The 20902-nt window shown below is 33.4% G+C and overlaps 1 protein-coding gene and 1 non-coding gene across 2 annotated transcripts in view; both read right to left on the minus strand.

Moving 5' to 3' along the window:
* Positions 1-383: 383 nt before the first annotated feature.
* Trnad-guc lies at positions 384-455 on the minus strand. The gene has a single exon. It is a non-coding gene; the product is annotated as a tRNA-Asp (tRNA).
* A 1142-nt stretch (positions 456-1597) lies between these two features.
* LOC125069715 overlaps positions 1598-20902 on the minus strand; it is a 164634-nt gene continuing 145329 nt past the window's right edge. Inside the window, exons 6-10 of the mRNA XM_047679268.1 lie at positions 7200-7372; positions 6565-6784; positions 5919-6258; positions 4677-5784; positions 1598-3735 (exon numbers count right to left, since the gene is read on the minus strand). Of these exons, the coding sequence (XP_047535224.1) occupies positions 3521-3735; positions 4677-5784; positions 5919-6258; positions 6565-6784; positions 7200-7372 (2056 nt within the window). The 3' untranslated portion in view covers positions 1598-3520. The remainder of the gene's footprint in view (positions 3736-4676; positions 5785-5918; positions 6259-6564; positions 6785-7199; positions 7373-20902) is intronic.

The following is a 20902-nucleotide window of genomic DNA, read 5'->3' on the forward strand; positions in this document are numbered from 1 at the left end:
TATTTTTTTTATTAATATGAATGCCATTTCTAAATCGTTGTTCTGAGGTCTGTACCTCCAAAGTCCAATTCCATTCATTCAGCAAGTGCCAGCGGATGGTAATATCAATTTTATCCATCTTTGATTTTAAAAATGGATCGGATTATTTGAATTAGAAGATTACTATTGTTAAATATTTATTTTTCTTTATTTAAATCCGATACTTGAATTTATCTCCATAACAATAATATAATATAAAAAAAAATAATAGAATTACTGAAGTCCGTATTTTAATTATTGGTACATTGACATAATACATTTAACACAAAAACTTTAATTCATAAAAATCCGTGTTGAATAAGAAATAACATGTTAAAAAAAAAGTATTAACAAAAAAATTATAACTCCACGGCGGGGAATCGAACCCCGGTCTCCCGCGTGACAGGCGGGGATACTTACCACTATACTACCGAGGATTGTGATTAGAAGTGCGAAATAATCATATTAAAATTACAATATAAAACAACACTTACAGTCGACTACATAAGTCTATAGACTATTTTTATTTATAGATTCACCAATCATCATACCAATGTAAACGAGTTTTAACACTTGTTATAGCTTCAAACATTTGACTCTCACTCAAATACTATTAATTATAATATTTTAAACTAGCGCCAAGCCCCGGCTTCGCACGGGTGCAATGCTGATTCTTAATATACTACAGAATGTATTACAACGTTCACCGTTTTTCAGTCATTAGACATTGCAAATCGCTAGGTCCCTGCGTTTTCAATCTGTAATAACTTCGAAAATATTCATTTAAATTACATGCTGTAAAGGGCCTTATTGATCTATATGCACAATGTATTTAAGGTTCTTTATTGGATTAGGATTAATGCTGTATTGCTTAAAATCGTTTCGAATATAAGCCATTATTTCTCTTAAAAAGTAAAGGGTTAAAAAATGGTTCTAGTGGGCTACCCCTAAGAGATAGACATATACCATCCCGGACTTTTTTAAAGGCCTTTTTAAGGTGTACAATACAGTAGAAAATTATTTTAATCTATCTCGTAGGCTTCAGCCACCGTTTGCAATATAAGCGCAAAAAATGTGTTTATTTACGACATAACTTTAGACACCTCTAAACTCAGTGTTCTCTACTATATTATACATATAAACCTTCCTCTTGAATCAATCTGTCTATTAAGAAAAACCACATCAAATTCCGTTGTGTAATTTTAAAGATCTAAGCATACATAGGGACAGACAGCGGTAAGCTACTTTCTTATATTTTTTTTTTATTTTGTTTTTTATGTAATGATTTATTTATATCTGCACCAACTAGTTTATCAACAAATTGTATCCGTAGTGTATTTTATTTACGATATTTAATTTAAAGTTACTATTGCTTGTATATATGACTAGTTTGGATTATAAGCGAGTCAAAGCTTGCAATTGAAATTTTAAGTTCAAATCTCCTCTATTTTTAATATATTTTGCACGGAATTCATATTAAATGTTATAGTATGTAGTCTAAAATGAAATTAGAATCGTGCTAAAAGCATGCACACTCTCGCGAACACGATGCAGGTCAAGAAATAAATTAAACAACGAGTACTTTGAAATGCGCTATATTTTCTCTCAGTTGCAATAAACTACAAAGTTGAAATATACAGTAACGTAAAGTTATAAGAAAATACAACATCTTCACATAAAACCAATCCTCGTGCGGAAACCAAAACCGTGTGTATGGTAGCCATAGTTAAGGGGAAGTTAATAATGTGTATATTACTAAAATAATTTAAACTAATATTTATTTACACCGACAACGTACAGTGATTTATGTCTGTTATTAAGTTTTTTTGCATGCGAGTTTTAAAAAAAAAACTAAATATTTAATTAAATAAACCAGATATATTTAATCTGCCCAATGACAAGGTTATTTGGGCTAAAAATAAAATATTAGAGCACCAATTAGTGTTATTACGTCATAACTTTAAATATGGCTACCAGTTCACCTTTGACTAGACGAAAAATCCACCAAGAAACGAACTTAGAGGCAAAATAGTTACAAAACGTTCAAAGTAATTCAATTGTAATTACAATTTTGTATTATTATTAAAAGATTGTAATTTTAAAAGTTAAATTGAACTCTCTCACAGTTTTGCCTCTAAAATCTACAGAAACCTATCAAAATAATCTATAATATGAGAATAATTTTTTTTAGTCGTCATATAAAAAGGTATTTATTTATACACATCCAAGCCCGGCAGGATTTTAAGCTATATTTAGTATTTACTGTATAAAAATGGCCGAGTACAGTTAATTTATAATTATATTCTTTTTAATTTCAATTTACAAGAATACTTTTATGGATATTATTACTATTGCTTAAGATTTCTTCGGAGGCATTTAGTTTATTACTATCTTATGTTACATATGAAAGATTTTGCTAGCCATACCTATTTTACATATAAATATATATGTTACAAATAGATGTATTTATTGCAAAATGCGTTATTGTTTAGATTTATTTGTACAAAATTTAAATAAATGACGTAACTATTTTTGGCTGTATAAGATTAAGTCTTTGGCCGAAATTATAATCTGTGCGTATTTTTTAAACTATATTATCATTAATAAAATCTATCGGTATTTTTTTTGTTCGTTTTATTTAGATTTTGTACAAATAATTGGAATATATTTAATGTAAAGAATAAATGTAAAGGTAACATGAAACGAAATAGATAACACATTGTACATAAAGGCACAAATAATTTAAGTACCTAAGTTTATTCAAAAACTTACATTAATAACTAATCTATAAGATATTATATGTAACTTGTTATTCGTATATTAAAATATATGTAAGTTACATTTAAATTAAGTAATTGATCATTTATTTTCACATGATACGCGGCAATACATATGTAAACAATTCAAAATTGTTTACATATTATATCGATACATGAATGACCCTATTCGTTATAAGAATCGCATCTGATATAATACAACACCCTCTTAAAAGCACGCTAACATTTTTGGCACCCTACAAAATATCTAAATTCGTCTGGACTATACTAACTCATTCGTAATAAACTCTTTGCTACAATTAATTATGTACCTACATAGGAACAAATGTATTCTAAGGATTGTCTGTGTATGTACTAGAGATATGTACATTTGAATTTTTCAATCGAAGGTCAATAACACGTCACATGACAACACTACGTTTAAAAAAAGTATTCTTTTCACAAAATAATACGCCAATTTAATAATATTTTATTTATTTCATTATATGGATGAATAGCATATACTTAAATACACAATGTAACGATCTTAAATACAATACTAACTAAAGGAATTCACAGACAGTAGTGATGCGGAAGTGACTGAAAATATGGCTAACGAAAGTCATTACGAAGTTACCTCGAGGGGAATTAACTCGGGACAAGGAAACAAGACTATGCTTTTGACAGACGATTTGACACTAATGACAGATGGTTTTGACACATGACAGTCGCTCAGGCGGCGGCAGCTAGGCGGCGTGGGCGTCGGCGGCGAGCGCGGCGCGGTCGAGGCTGGCGTACTCCTTGCCGGAGCGCGGCCGCGTCACGTGGCGCTCGGCCGACGCGTCGCACGAGCTGAACGACGACACGGACAGCGACTCCATGTAGTCCGACGTGTCCGACGCGCCCGACGACGTGCTCTTGTTGGTCACGTGGCTGTGGCGCGCCGACGAGTCCGACTCGCCTGGAAGATTAAACGGCCCTGTGAGACACTTCGGCGGCGATATAACATCACATACCTCTGCGGCGTATACTCTCCAGGTCAAAATCGAAAACCCATAGGAGACACTGATGATTTTGATAGTGATTTAAAATATACATACGTCATACATGGACAACAACATTCTTAGAACATTAAAGGTTATCAGGAAACCTTAACATTCCTTATACATAAAAAGAACCTATGGAATAAACCTGGAAATATGACAAGTAATTTTAAGCCATTCGCCACAAATATGGTGACTCTAGTTAGTCCAAATACATAATTTATGATAAAAAATCATCAAAGCTGAACAACCTTTGATTAACAGGAAAGATATATAATACTTAAAGCATTATTTCGTTTAACAAATGTTAGTTTTAAGTCATATCGTAAAGCTGAATATTAACATCATTACGAGTGACAAAGATAAAAACCAGGTAACTGACACTTAAAACTTAAAATGCGTTACAAAACCGTTTAAATCTTGAACAGCTCAATAGATAAACAAACTAATTTAAAACTAACGAGTATATCGATATCTCCGACGTATAAGGTCGTATGTTACGAAACGAAACGAATAATGTCGTTTAAATTTCTAGTTTTCATCGCTTTAGTTATATTTATATTCTTTGACAGTATTTAATAAAATCTAGATCAAGGTGTTTTTGAGATTCAATTGGGTTTATACGTTGGAATATTTTTTAAATCTCTTTGCAATGTAAGCGATATATTGATTATTTTATATTATCAACAGATAGTACGTACAGCCAAGTATATCTGCAGCTCAGATAAACTTGATAGATACTTCAGTAATCCAATAAAAAGTTATCTGGCTTTGATAGCGAATTTTATACGTCCTTGATTTTATAAAATCAATATTATCAACATCATACAGTAAATATAAAATATAAAAAATAACTTACCAATTCTCTTCTTCCTTCTGGTCAACGTATCTACTTCACACGAATTGGATTTGGTCATCGTAGCGACTTCTTCGAACTGGAATGTCAAGTTTTTGAGGGGATCCGAAGAATTGGATTTCAAAAATGTCGCGTGGACCGGCGTCAGGGTGTTCCTAAACGACTTGTTCTTATGTTTCTTACATGATTTCGAATTCGTGATCGGCGATTCGAATTCATTGAAATCGCCTTTGTGATGCTTCAAAGATCCCGTCGAGACTCCGGAATCGTTCGAACTCGATGAATCTCTGTTCTTGTCCGATTTACTCGGAACGCTTGACGATCTACGAATTTTGACAGCATCCCTGAATCTCGCGACTAAAATGTTTTCTGTCTTTGGTTCTGGCGATTTAAACACTTTGTCCTTTTGGTTAAATGTGTCTGTGTTTAAAACTGGGACACCTTCGTTTATACAATCGGTTTTGCACGTTCGCCTTATGACGGTTGGCGTGAAACATACGCGAGCGTTTATGCTGAAGTCATCGTCATGCCTCTTGGTGAAGTCTGCGGAACTCGAACGCCTCGTGCTGATTGTATTATCGGTGTCTGAATGTTGGGTCGGATCTGACAAGTGACTGATTCTACTGATGTTGTCGGAGAAGTTTTTACTGTTACTAGAGCTGCTGATTTCTAACGGTTCCATGTGCATGTAATTTATATGATCGTTGCAACAGTCGGTCAAAGGATGGACTGTATTCGTTGTCGCTGTAGATATGTCATCGTCGTGTTCTGGTATATCTTCTAGAGCGTCTAATTCTTCTTGACTGAAACCAGCGTTCCGGAGTATGTGTAGGGAATTTTCGAAATCATCTAATGTTGTTCTATCTATGTTCGCGTAGTTGCTTAATTCTATTGGTTTGATGGATGTCGGGGTAACATTGACGTAGTTGGAGTGCGATTCAATATTGTTGTTAACGCTAGTATCACATGTATTGTTGTTGTCGTGTGTTTGGTTCTCGTCGTTTTTGGTTTCGTTGAGGGCGCAGCCACATGACTGCCCGATCAGACATTTCAGTTTCTTTGGTGTATCGTACAAGCTTGCTGCATCAGAGATTACGTCTACTGGATGCTCCTAAGGGAAAAATAAAAACCGTAAACTTAAGAAGACCCGTAATTTTACAAAGAAATAACTTGAATGTGAAAGGAACTACGAATATATGTACCCAAAATTATACAAGTAACAATAAGGAATGTATAAATAAGTACCTGTATTAAAGGCATGGGCGTCTTTGGCACGTCATAGTTTTCGTAAGGACCATTGAACGTTTTCTTCTTGCAACAGCAAGGTTTCGGTTGTTGCCAGCATTGGCAAGTGTTACCAGTCTTCACTGGCACGGTTGGTGTGCAGCAACCAACCGGACTGGATCTCTTTGATTCAAAACTCTTATCAAGAAGGCACGCGCTGCGAGGCACTGAGTACTCAGAGGCACTACCGCTGGACCTTGAGTAAATGGAGGCTCGGTCTGAGTCAGAACGCTTCTCCATTATGTTGTCCATCGTCCACACTGGAGACATGATTGATCCGGGAGTGTTCATTGTAGATGATCTGGAAGTATTTGTTTTTCTATAGTTAGAAGTATCAATAAGCGTTACGTGCAGAGAGTTTATTTTGTACATTTTATATCATAATTGGCGATCGAAGGAAATTTTATGAATTAAACATGCAAGTACTTAATTCTAAGTCGTATATCGTAAATCATTAGTAAAATCTAAGCTGCGTTATCAACACGAAAGCCACAGATTCATTATTAAGATATTTTAGGATCTAGATACTGTATTAATTATTATACCGTCGATATATTCCAAAATCGCTTCTTAACGTATAAATATAATTATAATTTCAAATACCAACCTTGTCAAATGACTGATCTTTCCGATACAGCTGGAGCACCTGGGCAGAGAAGTAGGACGTCTAAACTTGTCCTCGTTACTGTCCAGGCTAGTGTCGAGGTCGGACAGGCAGTGCATGGTCTGACTACCCGGCGCCGCCCACGAGGGAGACACAGACCGCATTGACTGGTTGAAGCAGTCGTCCATACAGGAGCTCGTGTCGGAGAAACGCTTTTCTAAAACTATAAAAATTATATCGTTATAATCTTCTCACATTTTCACTGTTAAGATGACCTAGTGGATATGCAGATCTCTACTCAACATCGCATGTTGCAATCTGGATGATCTCTGCTAAGTTTACACGTGCTCAATTCGTGTTTATAATTGATTTCATGCTCTGGAAATACAATTTTGGCACATGTGTCTCCAGATTAAGGTGCAGTACATTCATACATAACATTCACATTATGTAAGTCTGGTTGATAAAATTCATGCAAAGTAACCCCTCCCACTTCCACCAAAAAGTATTTTTTAGTAAGCGTTTACGTTGCGAAAGAAGTATATTACATTTCAAGTCAATCGGAGTTTAGAGAAATATCTAATCAACAGCTTTGGATCTCGTTACAAGATAACATTAAGATAAGATTTTACACTCACCGGATCCACTCCTAGACGCTACACTCAAGCGGGAATGGGCCTCGTGGCTATATATGTTGAGGAGTTCTGACAGTTCTCTGCCGCCCTCCGCCGCGAATACGAACAGCCCTTCACCCTTTCCGCACCTCGAGCCTCCCTCTACGCAGAACCTCTTGTCCACCATGCCAAATCTCCTATTGATGAAATAACATACGTAAGTAACAACTTGAAAAATTCTCAGTACTCGATAATTTTATTTTTATTTTAAGAAGAATATCCCTATACTTGTAAGTAAAGAATATACATAAGTACAGAAAGAAATAAAAATTAGCATTTTGCTACCTCGTAACTCAGTAGCTTACAAGACTTGTCCCTGAGGTTGGATGTTAAGGCAGTGATAGGCCATTATTATTACCTTTAAATTTCAATTTAACAACCAGAGATACATCATTAATGTACAAACCATGAAGATCGAATTGATTTCGAAATTGAAATCTTGCAACCTCAAAGGACAATGACTTTTCAGAACACAATAAATCGATCTAAACGCTCAACTAAAAACTAAATAAAATATAAAGTTAGTCGATAAAAGAACAAACAGTCGTAAATAAATGTCGAAGTATTTTATCATGATAAGCTCAATACATTTTAAACTGCGAAACGAGCAATACAAATTTTGATAGCAAATACTAAACAGAAAGACAAACACAACGAACAGACATACGTTGTAAACACACACATTGACGTACAACACATAATTCCCAGATAAAGTCCATTAGATGAATTAGACTTTATTTTCTGAATTGCTCCGTTGACAGAGGCGGGATAGCCCACCCGTATGTTGGTGATTAATTTAGAAACAGTACTTGTATTAATTAATTGTTAATTTAATGGTCCCTCTATGATTGACGGTGTCTGATTGGAGATAAGTTTTATTGATGTTTTCGTTTATTTTAAAGTTGTTTATGTCGGTGTTAATAGACGTATCGAGAAGAAGAGTGTAACTGAAACTTGTGTTTAAACATTTTGGGAAAATTTTAGTATCTCTTGCACCGGACACTAATAAAACGTGTATTTAAATTATTTGCAGGCTTTTTCTCTGTTTGTTTATGCTTACTTTGGGAAGATATCTACACTAGAAATATTAGGAAATAGTGTTTCTAAAACAATAATCAAATTGTTTTTCGATAATATATAAGTGCTATACGTACCTATTTATTGGATGACTTTGGATTTAACATCGATTATAATATAACTTATCATTTGCTCAACGTTTCATAAGCGCTCCACCTGCGGTGGTCACAAGCTGACTGACATGTCACCCGAACCCGAGTAATATATAAATAGATATAACTATCTCAGTCCTGCGGTTTCATCCGTTAAATTTGGATAATAAAGACCCGTTTCACGCTTTCGCATAACTCATGTTAAAATAGCGCTCTTTAAGGGAATAGTTAAAAGTTATATGACCTTTTTATAGTAGAAATATTTATACAAATCAAATCAAAGGATTAGTTCAACTATATAAGCTGTAATATAATTACAGATATACATAGCGAAGAAAAAAGTATGGTGTATATTTTCTTATACAATGTAGTGAAACGATTTTAATTAAATCTATAACAATTATAATATTATGTTCATTCAAATGATCTTTAATAAACACTGTTAAATATAGTAAATTTCGAATAAGTTTAAAATGAGACGATTTCAAAAAACATTTTGTGTCGAAAGATAAATTTAATTTCCTCCACGTAAACTCGGAGATAACGTAAATTGTTTGACCGCGATGGAATTTCATTTCCTACGATATCACTGGGCGGGAATTTCCAGGATGCCTGATATACCCTGGGACCGTCTTGATAGTATAGTGATACTGGAAGCGATTTGTAAATGTCTTTTTAGAACAAAACAAATTTAAAAAATTGGGATATAATATTTTGGAGTATGTTTAAATTTTCAGGTGAGTCAGCCAAGATGCTAGACTTTACTTGTTGGTAGGGCTTTGTGCAAGCCCGGTAGGTACCACCCATTCATCAGATATTCTACCATGATGTAAGTGAGCCAGTGTAACTACAGGCACAAGGGACATAACATCTTAGTTCCCAAGTTGGTGACGCATTGGCGAAGTAAGGGATGATTAATATTTATCTGAGCAAATGTCTATTAGGGCGGTGATAACCACTTAACAACAGGGATCTCATTTGCCGGTCCACCTTATTACATAAAAATAAAAAAAATAGAGCGCGTGTATCTTAACCCATGATTGTGGTTTTAAATGTCAGGCTAACACCACTCCATTCTTCCTCCTCCATTACAACTCCAACTTTGTCCTCAAAGAGCTTTGGCCAAAGCCAAGCCAAAAATGGGACACGTAGAGAACATTCACTTTACTTATATTTTTGGGTACATTGCTCTCGTGAGGTTTAATAATTTAAACATTATTAATAAATATATTTATCAGTTATGTACTCTTTTCTAATAAACCGTTTATACTTTATTAAAAAAGAGTTTTGATAAATGTGTTCTTATCATAAACTGGATTGCATCGCAAACAATTTTTTTTATTTATGACATAATATGAATTACTTTGCATGGACGCAAAAGTCGTTTATCAATAAAGAAAATATTTTACGTAAGAGAATCTTTTCGACAAACAAAACTCGCTTCGTTCTGGACTTTATTTATACAATTCTTTTCATAAAGTTAATATTTGTTGATAATGTATTTACGGTACTTTTTACTGAAACCTTATAGCAATGAATTATGATACATAGGAATTATTTTTACCGCATCCAGTGTTACGTTATCCAGTTTTTAGTCTCTGGATCGCTGACTATATTTTGATTCAGAATCAGACGGTCTTTGACTCCTGTCTTGTCTCGCAAATATAAATTTCTTTCTACGAGTTTAAGACGTCTGTTGAATATATTGAAAGTTCAGTGTGAGAAATTTTATATTGCCACTTTGTACTAAGGTACATGTTTATGGTTGCCAACCATCACCGTAGATATAAAACGTCTATTATATTTATATTTAAGTATGTATTTATGACTCTTTGTATTTTTTGCGCACTACAAAATTTATTTCCTGCGCTTGCTAATATCGGCTAGTTTGTAAGTAAATCTGTCTCTTGTATATCTATACATTTGTATATTATGTTACATATATTGGATTTTTTTTGAATATATAATAAAAAATGTTGGATTTTTAGTGCTTGTTTCTCGACGTTTGATCTAGGACAGGGACTGATTAAAATTAGCATATTCGATTATGGGGACTCTGTGCAAACGCAAGGGTGTTCTACCGCCAAACAGCGTTACTTAGTATTGTTGTGTTCTGGGAAGGGTAAGTGAGCCAGTGTAACTACAGGCACAAGGGACATAACATCTTAGTTCCTAAGTTGGTGACGCATTGGCGAAGTAAGGGATGATTAATATTTATCTGAGCAAATGTCTATTAGGGCGGTGATAACCACTTAACAACAGGGATCTCATTTGCCGGTCCACCTTATTTATCGACAGGCGGAATGGACATAACATCTTAGTTCCCAAGATTGGTGGCGGATTGACGACGTAAGTAAAGAAATATTATTTCTATGTCTATGGGCTGACCTGATCTATGACCGATTACTATATTTATTAATTAACTCTGAACAAAGTCATGGTAACCGTTAATGTTTTAATAAAATAAGATACTTTTTTAAATGACACTCTTTACCATTTTTATAACTTTGTTTTTAGTTTTCGTTTTATTGATAAAAAAATATATCTTTGTTTATATTGCAGCGCTAGACAACGGAATCTTGTATTCTGAAGTCGTCAAAGCGGTTTTATTGCTGGCTAATGTTACAAAGCGTGAATGTCTTTTTATAGTTCCGATATAATCTAAAACTAGCGTTGAATAGTTCCGCTCGTAAAACATATAAACGCGTTACGGGATTTCTCCCAAACCGATGCGCTTCCGTGTTGAGACACCGCCACACAAACTATACTGATTCAAGTGAAAGTAAATATTACATTTATATTTCTGAAGTTTATTTTGGGAAAAGTGCAACGTTTCTATGTAATGTTTGAGTGAAACGTTTCTGGCACAAAAATTACAAGTGTCAATTAAGACCAAATGAGATGTATGTACGTTTAAAATAAGAAGAGACATTTGCCAAGTGGTACTTTACGTTTGTGCAAGAAGTATCCTGACAGTGTGATCTCTGATAATCTATACTAACATTATAAATGTTAAAGTAACTTCGTCTGTCTCTTTGTCTGTTGCTCTTATACTGCCAAAGGACATAGGCTATTTTTTAAACTGTACGACCGACCTCTAGAATGCGAGTGCAGCCGCGGACGACTATTATACCTATTCATTATTTGGTAAAATTAAACAATATTATATTATATTACTTACAAACGTATATAACATTGTAAACAACGATCACATATTTTTTTTCATCACGTTTTTTATTTCCTCGAAACAACATCCAATTTTACTATATATTCACGTCTCTATTTCATAGTATTAATATAACGAAATGCTTTAAACTTGTTATCAGACATGTAGGCTGTTCATTTTAATTCCTAGACATTAAGGATTCACAACAAAAAAAAATTAAAATATTATATTATATTCGTTTGTGATTTGTTATTCTTAGTGAGTTAGACTATGGTCTAATTACGTGTAATTATTTCAAAATCAATACCAATTTTTCTAGAGAAAACGAGTAATATGATATTTCCGCTCATAGTCAATTAAACGTGAAACATTTCGTAACATTCTCGAACAAAAGGCGTAGTTGTCGGTAATTACTTTTCACTGTAACAAAGAGATTCTGTTGGTTACGCAATTAACAGATGCGAGGCGCCATCATAATTATTTCGTTCGGCACAGGTTTAGAGGAATGTATGCAGAGGCACATCAACGAATATGTCTATAATGTAAAACAAATCGCCATCTCATTTATAGTATGCCCTTAGAATGAAATGCTGGACTCAGACACTGGGTCTAGTCAATAGTAAAGCCGTTGGTCCTCTGCCTAAACTCTAGCCGCTCGTTCGGATATCCAGTCGGATCCATCGTATTACGGTTTTCGTCAAGTTATTCTCTGTAGGTAACAGCTCGGAATTAGATTGTTACATTTTTCTCAAATGACCATAGACTTTAAATATACAATAGAAACAAGTTCATATATAAATGATAAAATATGAGTCCGGACAGTTAAGCGTAATAGCAGAGTTCTCGTAAAGCGCTGGAGCGCTTCGGTCTCATTGAAAAGCGCTGTTCTTTCAGAGGAAAACGACCAATAATAATGTTATATTCACAAGGCATTTCTGTATAATGTAATTGATGATTGGGATCTGAATAAAAATTTGTACGGAATAAAAATACGAAAATACTCGTAAAATATATTTTTACGAGTAGTGTTTGCGTTTTTATATTCGTGGACATTTTCTTATTATTTATAGAGCCGTCCGAAAAGCGTATGGCAAGCCTTTTTGTGCTTATATAAATAATGTCTAATTAGCCTAATTTTGTGAATACTACAGTCATAATTAGTGGGAAAGACTTTTGCAATATTGTCACCGTAATCTTAGCGCGACATCAACAGAGGTGCGAGTTCTGTGTGTCCGTGTGAATTTGCTAAACGCTATGCATTAGACTTCCATTAGACAGCTATATTTATAGTAATAGCTTGCACATCTCCTGCTGCTGGGAAAATGTCTTCTCTAAAGTGGTTTAGTTTGTTACACGATCCAAGTGTTTATCCGACAAATCCAGGTTTCCTTACGCTGTTTTCGTGCAAAATCAATATAGATCACATTAAAACTGTTGGTCAGTATTTGAACCCAAAATTTTTGGTTAAAATCAACGCATATTATCTACTAAGACATTTTTATGATATAAGCGGGATAATGTGCCATCTGATGGTAAGTGGTTACCTCCTGCCATACAGTTTGGCGCTATAAGAAATATTGTTCCTTACATCGCCAATGAGCAACTAATCTTGGGACCTAAAATGTTATGTCCCTTATACTTCAAGTTAAAACGATTGAGACTTATTTAAGGAAGAAAATAGTTTTCAGCTACACTATGACGGTTCATATTCGAATTACGATTGGGCATATGGTTATTCGGGGGCTATGACGAAGGGGCTATTATGCATACAGATATCATCTACAACGTTTAAAAAATATGTCTCGTGTATACCGATTCATTCGTTAATCGCATCACGTAGCTATTTTATGAAGGGTCTTCTATGAATAAAAAGTATTAATCGTTAAACCATTGAGTTTTAAAAGTTAAAAGATTTGACTTAATTCGTTTTTTGTTCGAGACCTAAAGTTGCAAAATTTTTTATTCCTTTTACATAGACATGCGGTTCACAATTTCCTGGATGGATAAAGGTTACCGTCGTTGTCCCCCTTGACTATGTAATGAACCAAACAATATTGTACGTGTCTCCGTGAATGAATAGTTCTATAAAAATGTATCTATTTATAAAAATTAAAACAAAACACAACTAATTCTTTATAAAAGTTTAATTACGAAAACTGGTTATTTATGACTTGGCTTCCTGGTGATATATCAGTTTAGATGAAACTTATGTGATACGAAGTTTTCTTCACGCGGCATTAATTTCCCGTATCATAACTCTCTAACCCCCATCGCGAAAATGGGATAAAATTAAGTCCCTTATGTGCAGCGACGCATACGTCGTCTGACTTATAGATAAGCTCTTAATCTGTGGATAATTTACCTAAGTCCCGTTCCTTATACAGTGACATCATCTACTTGACTTAAATAACTTATCTATACTTATGATAATATTGGAGTGTCTGTTTGTGATATTAAAATAACCGCTTTTTACTAAATGCATATGTATGTATACACGGTACATATACCGAAATAACATTTTTTCGATCCTTTGTTCCAGCTAATCTCTGAAGTGACTGGACCGATTTTGGTTGGCGGACGAGCATATGGGCCATCTGATGGTAAGTGGTCACCACCGCCCATAGACAAAGGCACTGTAAGAAATATTAACCATTCCTTACATCACCTATGCGCCACCAACCTTGGGAACTAAGATGTTATGTCCCTTGTGCCTGTGATTACACTGGCTCACTCACCGTTCTAACCGGAACACAACAATACAGAGTAATGTTATTTGGCGGTTGAATATCTGATGAGTGGGTGGTACCTACCCAGACGGGCTTGCACAAAGCCCTACCACCAAGTGAACCAAGTGAACTTAAAAAGTTTGTGGAGATTTTATGTGTGATGCGTTACTTATATATGTCTACTGCTATTGCTAGTTAGACAGCATTTTACAAGCACGTTTTAAACGATATATTAGGAGTGATTATATAACAGATTCGAAATGTCCAGTAAGTCATACAAGAAAATCAGAAGTTACGCCCTTTTATTTAAGATAAATTCAGTGTAGTTTACTGAGGTTGGTTTGAGTTAGCTCTAAGCGACTGTGCCTCTTCTGAATAATTAATATTTAAATCTACTTTCAGTTTGAATTATTACTTGTATGAATTTAATATATAATTAATATATGACCTTTAAAGTTACTTGAGCGAGACGACATTATTATGATGTTTAATACGTATAGACTTTAATTTTAATATTAAAAATATAAATCCTATAATTAATATTGTATTAGGGAAACGAATCTTGCACTTACATAATATAATACTAGCGATCCGACCCGGTTTCGCACGGATGCAATTTATTAATAAGTAGAATTATATGATATAAATATAATACCAAATAGTACTCAGGCATAAATACATAGCTTTCTACCAGTGAATATTAGACAATTAGTTCCGGAGATTACCCCCTATATACCCCCTGGAGATTTACAAACATTTAGAGTGTGAACAAGTCTTAATGCATTGTCTACCAGTAAATCTGACTGAATAGAAATGCATTAAGGCACTAATACGAAATCAGAATATACTTTATCAAAGTAGGTTCTTAAAAAGCACTTGTGGATCGTCTCTCGCGATCGTCGATAGCTTATACCCTGACCTAGCACAAAGGCTACCTAACATCTGCAACGATCCCCTCAATCGCGAAAGTTGTCGTGGGCGGAAACTAGTGCAATAACAAATGCGATAAAATCAAAATATACTTTATTCAAGTAGGCTCATAAAAGCACTTTTTAAACGTCATGTTACAGTGTGGAATTAAATATAAAGCTGGTAACTAGTAGCCGGTTCGAAAAGTAGATTCTACCGACTTACTATTTACCACCATTTTGATATAATGTCAGTATAATAAAAATTAAATGTTTGTATATTCTGCCTAAAAATCAATAAATACTAAGACCACGCTTTTTATCTTTATTTTAATCGTGTATCGTGTTGTATGTTATAATAAAAAATAGAAAGGAATGTATACATAATGAACATAAGTAAGTATCAGTGAAGCTATTTTGACTTAATTTACAATGAATTCAGTACTGGTAAAAAAATATTATATTCAAAAGAAATTTCAAGAGAATTATACGGGTATGCAAAAATTCTTATCGTCATAAAACAGCGCTAACATTTAGTGTAATAAATTATGATTTTCTTGTTTTTGATTTTATAATTATACTTCATTGCATAACAAAATTAAATTGCACAAAAAGCGAGGTTGATGCTACGGCATTCTCTGCTGGCCAACCTTAATGCGATACACGGAAGGTGTGTTAGTGTGTGGAACGAAAGTAAAATTAAAAAAATATACTCGTATATGCATACGATATGAACGCATATGTTTGTACTAATTGTCTGTTTATTCTTCTCTTTGCATTGCTCTAATTTTTGTATTTATATAAGTTGATTTTATTTTATTTATTTTTTTATTTATCTTTAGGTGTAATATAAATAAATCGATTATTATATTTCCGAATGCACATTGAAGCAGCGTGGTGGAATAAGCTCCGAATCTTCTCTTCTATAATACAGCAGCCCAACAGTGGGACATTACATTGGGACGTTACAGGCTGTATTTTTCAACAAATCCTTCGTTAACCCGGAGAACAAAGGATTTAAAATGGAAATCTTTTTGGCAAGCGATTGTGTTAATCACGGTTTTGGAAATATTCAGATATTTCGCTAAAACAATATCGGATAGCGTTGAAAAGTTCGTTGCAATGTTCCACTTTATACCACTTTAAAAAACGTTCACGAAATTTTTATATTCGACGTATATTTCTTGTTTGAAAACAAAAACTAAAGTGTTTTCCAATTGAAAGCTTTAAAGACTTTATTTATAAAGTTTTCAATTTAAACTAAAATATTATCCTTTGTTTTAATAATAGTATATTTTAAACACGTTGCTAACATATGAAAAGACGCAATTGCTTTTCTAATATCATATAAAAAACTATATATGTATTAATTTATTCCTTTCTCTATTTTATTCTCGGTCATTCTCTGCTATGCGGACAGATTACATAATCATAGAAGATTGAGAAGAATATTAGGAATTATTTGTTGTAATTAAGTATTGTAGTGGTTAATCCAGTATTTAAAATGGTTTTACAAAATAAACGATTATAAATCTTCAAGAAGTATTGTTATTCATGTTAAATATTTCTGTATTCAATAAGTATTAAAATATTATTATTTGTTTTAAAAAAATACTCAAAAGTAAGTTGCCTATTACAGGGAATTCAAATCAAAGGTATTCTATTCGTATAAATCGTACAATAAAGTATTTTTGAGTCCTAAATATATCAATTGTACCACCGTTTTGGAAAGCAGCCTCCAGCGAGATAAAACGGCAACTCGCTATGTTCTTTTCAAATAACCAGATTTACAATGATGTTAATATTCATAGTTATTGTTTATTCCGTGCATTGTTGAAACCTGAGCATAAATCCAGGCATCTTTATACAAAATGTATTTGATTGTGAACGATAGTAGTGTACCTAAAGATCGACTTCTTAACAGATCTCTGTTTATATTTATCACGGAACCAGAAACTCTTCAAAACATATTCAAAACATGTTAAAATAAACTTCTCTTTGTTTTGTAATATCTAAAGGAAATTTCAAAAATTTTTAAATCATATTGACGGGTAACATATCTAAATAATATAATATCGGAAATCTTAGTACTTATCTGTTTAAATTAGTGTAAGTTACACTCCTCACAAAACATTTATAATTTTAACTTCAAAATCATGAATTCGTTCGTCACGATTGGTGCATTTCACGTTTAATTTTATTGATTTAACTTCAAGTTTTATTACTGTTATGTTATTGTATTGTAATCGTTTGTTTACGATAACGACAACAACTGCGGTATATAAATAATTCGATACAAATATTATAAATAAATAAAGGTAATGATTTGTTTTCGCACTGAAATGAAACTGTTAATTAAGAATTATTCCGTTGTTGCATGGTGTCATATAGCCTATGACACCATGTATGACATATAAGCTACACATATATATACGTTTAAGTTCGTTCCCTAACCGGGAGACGCATGTAATGCAAAAATGTAACATTCGATTTTTAGCATTCGCCTTCAGTCGAGACAATTTGTTTTACAATCTCGTATAAATTGTATTATTACAGACTAGACTGCAATGTTTAGTTCTCCTAACTCACAAATGTAGAGTTTGAATCTGAAGTAAGACAATATAGGTTAATGCTCTTGGTGAGGAATTGCTCTAAAGCGAGTGAAACTGCGCGGAAAGGCTTGTGTTGTTTAGAAGTCTCATTTATGGGTTGAAAAATCAGATTCGTCTTTCTTAACATATCTCTAAGAACCGTTGTCTAATGTGAAAAAGTAATTCAAAAACCTATATATCTTTAAAGATTGCCAATATGAAATATACCTAATATAAATAGGTAATTATTTTCGCCGGCACCAAACAGAACTGATTGAAATTTTCTTTGAGGAGAGTTGCTTAATTTAAAAAATCTAATAACAGCCAATATTAACTTTGTCACTAAACTTTTATGTACAGACATAAAGTAGTACAAAAGTTAAAAGTTAAAAGTACGGTGATGTTAGATAATTAAATGTGTTTAAGGAGATATTTCATGGGGAGCATTGTCATCGAATAAAAATTAAAATAATTGTGTTAGTATATACACATACATTTAATAAAGTCAAGTAACTAATTTTAATGTCCCATAGGCCCATTTTTTCTTGAGCTCCTCCTCAAGTTAGGAGTTAAGTCAACCATGCTGTTCCAATATAGATTGGTACACGATGTTGAGATAAATTATAAAAGTGCGCACAAGAAATTATAAACTACGCATATGCAAATTTTGCTGGCCCGAGTTTGAACCATTTTAGGTTACTACTATCCATATGTTTTAACTTCTGGGCAATTTCCGCTCTTATGTCATAGGTCATACTCATATATACATATTATTTAAAATAATATTTTCTACATAGAACGAAATAAATATTAAAAAAAAAGAATAATTAGAATAAATAACACACCAAAATATTACCTTTTTAAGATACAGAAAAGCGTACAAAAACAATACGAGATATATTTAAAGTACACTAGTTATCGCCTGCGGTTTCGTTTGCCTTTTAGGAATTCTTCGACAGATGTCAGACAAAAATAAAGTAACTTATGTCATTCCTTGGAGTTTAAGCTTGCTTTATATCAAATTTCATCAAGGTCGTTTCAGTGGTTTTGAAAGAACAACCGACAGACAGACAAAGCGCCAGAGTTACTTTCGCATTTATAATATTAGTAAAGATAATACAAGACAAAATTAATAGAGAGTGCTTAAATCAGTCAAACTGTAAATGTCTAATTTGTAAACCAAAGGACCAAAATCGCTTAAAATGTAACTCTTAACTGATGGCTGTTACCGGGTTTTCAATTTTAGCAGTCGAAAGGTTAATTACTGAAATAAGGAGATAAAACTGAAACATTTTTAACAATTACGAAGTTCACAGCGTTCTCGAAATCATTTAAAATTTTCAATTCAAATATTAAATATGATCCAATCTTACAAGACTTGAAAGAAAATTTGTTTTTAATTGGCTCCCATTTTGATATCTGTAATATATATTACTTCCGACGCTTCTTCAAAAGCAGCTTATTATTATTCGAATTCAAAATATTAAATTATAAACACCTTGACGAGATCTTGATTAAAAAAAAAAAACGAATAGTACCTACTTACATGTAATCAGGCAAAGAATAAAATACTATAGAATTGTTTTTTTTACATTAGCAGCTTGTAAATGTCCCACTGCTGGGCTGAGGCCTCCTCTCTGTTTGAGGAGAAGGCATGGAGCATATTCCACCACGCTGCTCCAATGCGGGTTAATGGATTACAGATGTGGCAGAATTTCGTTGAAAATAAACACTTGCAGGTTTCCTCACGATGTTTTCTTTCACCGCCGAGCACGAGATGAATTTTAAACGCAAATTAAACACATGAAAATTCCTGGGTTTGAAACCGAAATCATCGGTGAAGATGCACGCGTTCTAACCACTGGTACATCTCAGCTTGTTTTGTATTGTTTGTTTGGTTAATATTATTGTAATGATTGTGACGTCTGATTATATTGTTATGTTCGGTAATATCTCGAGAGAGCGGGTTTAATTAGTCTGATATTACATTACAGATTCGATATCAATTATGTCGATATAGAGACGACCTTTGCCTACCAGAGAGATGAGGGGTGACTGTTAGTGTACAATGATTTTTATGAAAAAAAGTTACTACTATTTATAGAAGAATAATCTTTCAAGGATAATAATACCCGTGCTAGAAAGACCGCACTTTATAAAAAGGGCAAGAGAAATAAGGACTGTATATATACGACCCATTCGTATATATACACTCCGTTAACTGTATCTGTTTATTAAGCCTAAGTAAAAAGAAAGAAATTAAAAAAAAATAAAATTTGCGTGTGTGCGTGTGTGTGGATTAGAGGTTACTGAACTATTTCGTTTAGTAAGTGAAATGTAATTTTAAATGTAGAGCAAAATATACTGCTTAAGATATATATGTGGGAATAATTTTCACAATCACATATAACTTTATAATATTCTTCTGTTCGAAACTGAATTGAAATGTAAGATTTATGTATAGATTAACATTGAAGTTGTTAACACAACTGTAGCTGTGTTGAAGAACATAAACTTTGTTAACAATTAACATCTCATAAACGTTACGATATATTCAACCACGCACTTCCTGTGCTTTACGACCTTTTAATATCACTCATAGACCAATCTACAAAACGAACACCGAATATTAAAATAGAAAATGGAAAAAAAATACACAACAATAAAATCCCATTAATAGCACCCCGGTCGTGTTCCCTTCCCGTTAAACGTTGCTTTATTTGGCGTGACATATCAGGAAAAAACCCGTAACCCCCATCCGTAACTACTCGCCCGTAACACCCGCCCGTAACTCATCCATCACGAGCGTCACTTTTTTAATTGCAGTTAATTTCGCAAACACCTATGAGGGTTTTTATAATAAATACTTCATTCGGCTCGACGGCACTAATTGATTGATGAAATAAGTAAATAAACTCCGGTTGGTTCCTTGTAGGGTGTAGACATTAGCTGAGTATTTTACGAAACTCTACCCCTAAGGGAGTAAAACGGGGCTTGGAATTTGGTGTTTTATAATATTCGTACGGGTAGAACAGGTTCAGCTAGTCAATCATATTGTTTGCTACGAGATATTAATGTTTGTGTTTAATTGACATTTGTTTTTTGTT

The sequence above is a fragment of the Vanessa atalanta genome, chromosome 16 (genome assembly GCF_905147765.1).
Source record: "Vanessa atalanta chromosome 16, ilVanAtal1.2, whole genome shotgun sequence".
In the NCBI taxonomy this organism is placed as follows: Eukaryota; Metazoa; Arthropoda; class Insecta; order Lepidoptera; family Nymphalidae; genus Vanessa; species Vanessa atalanta.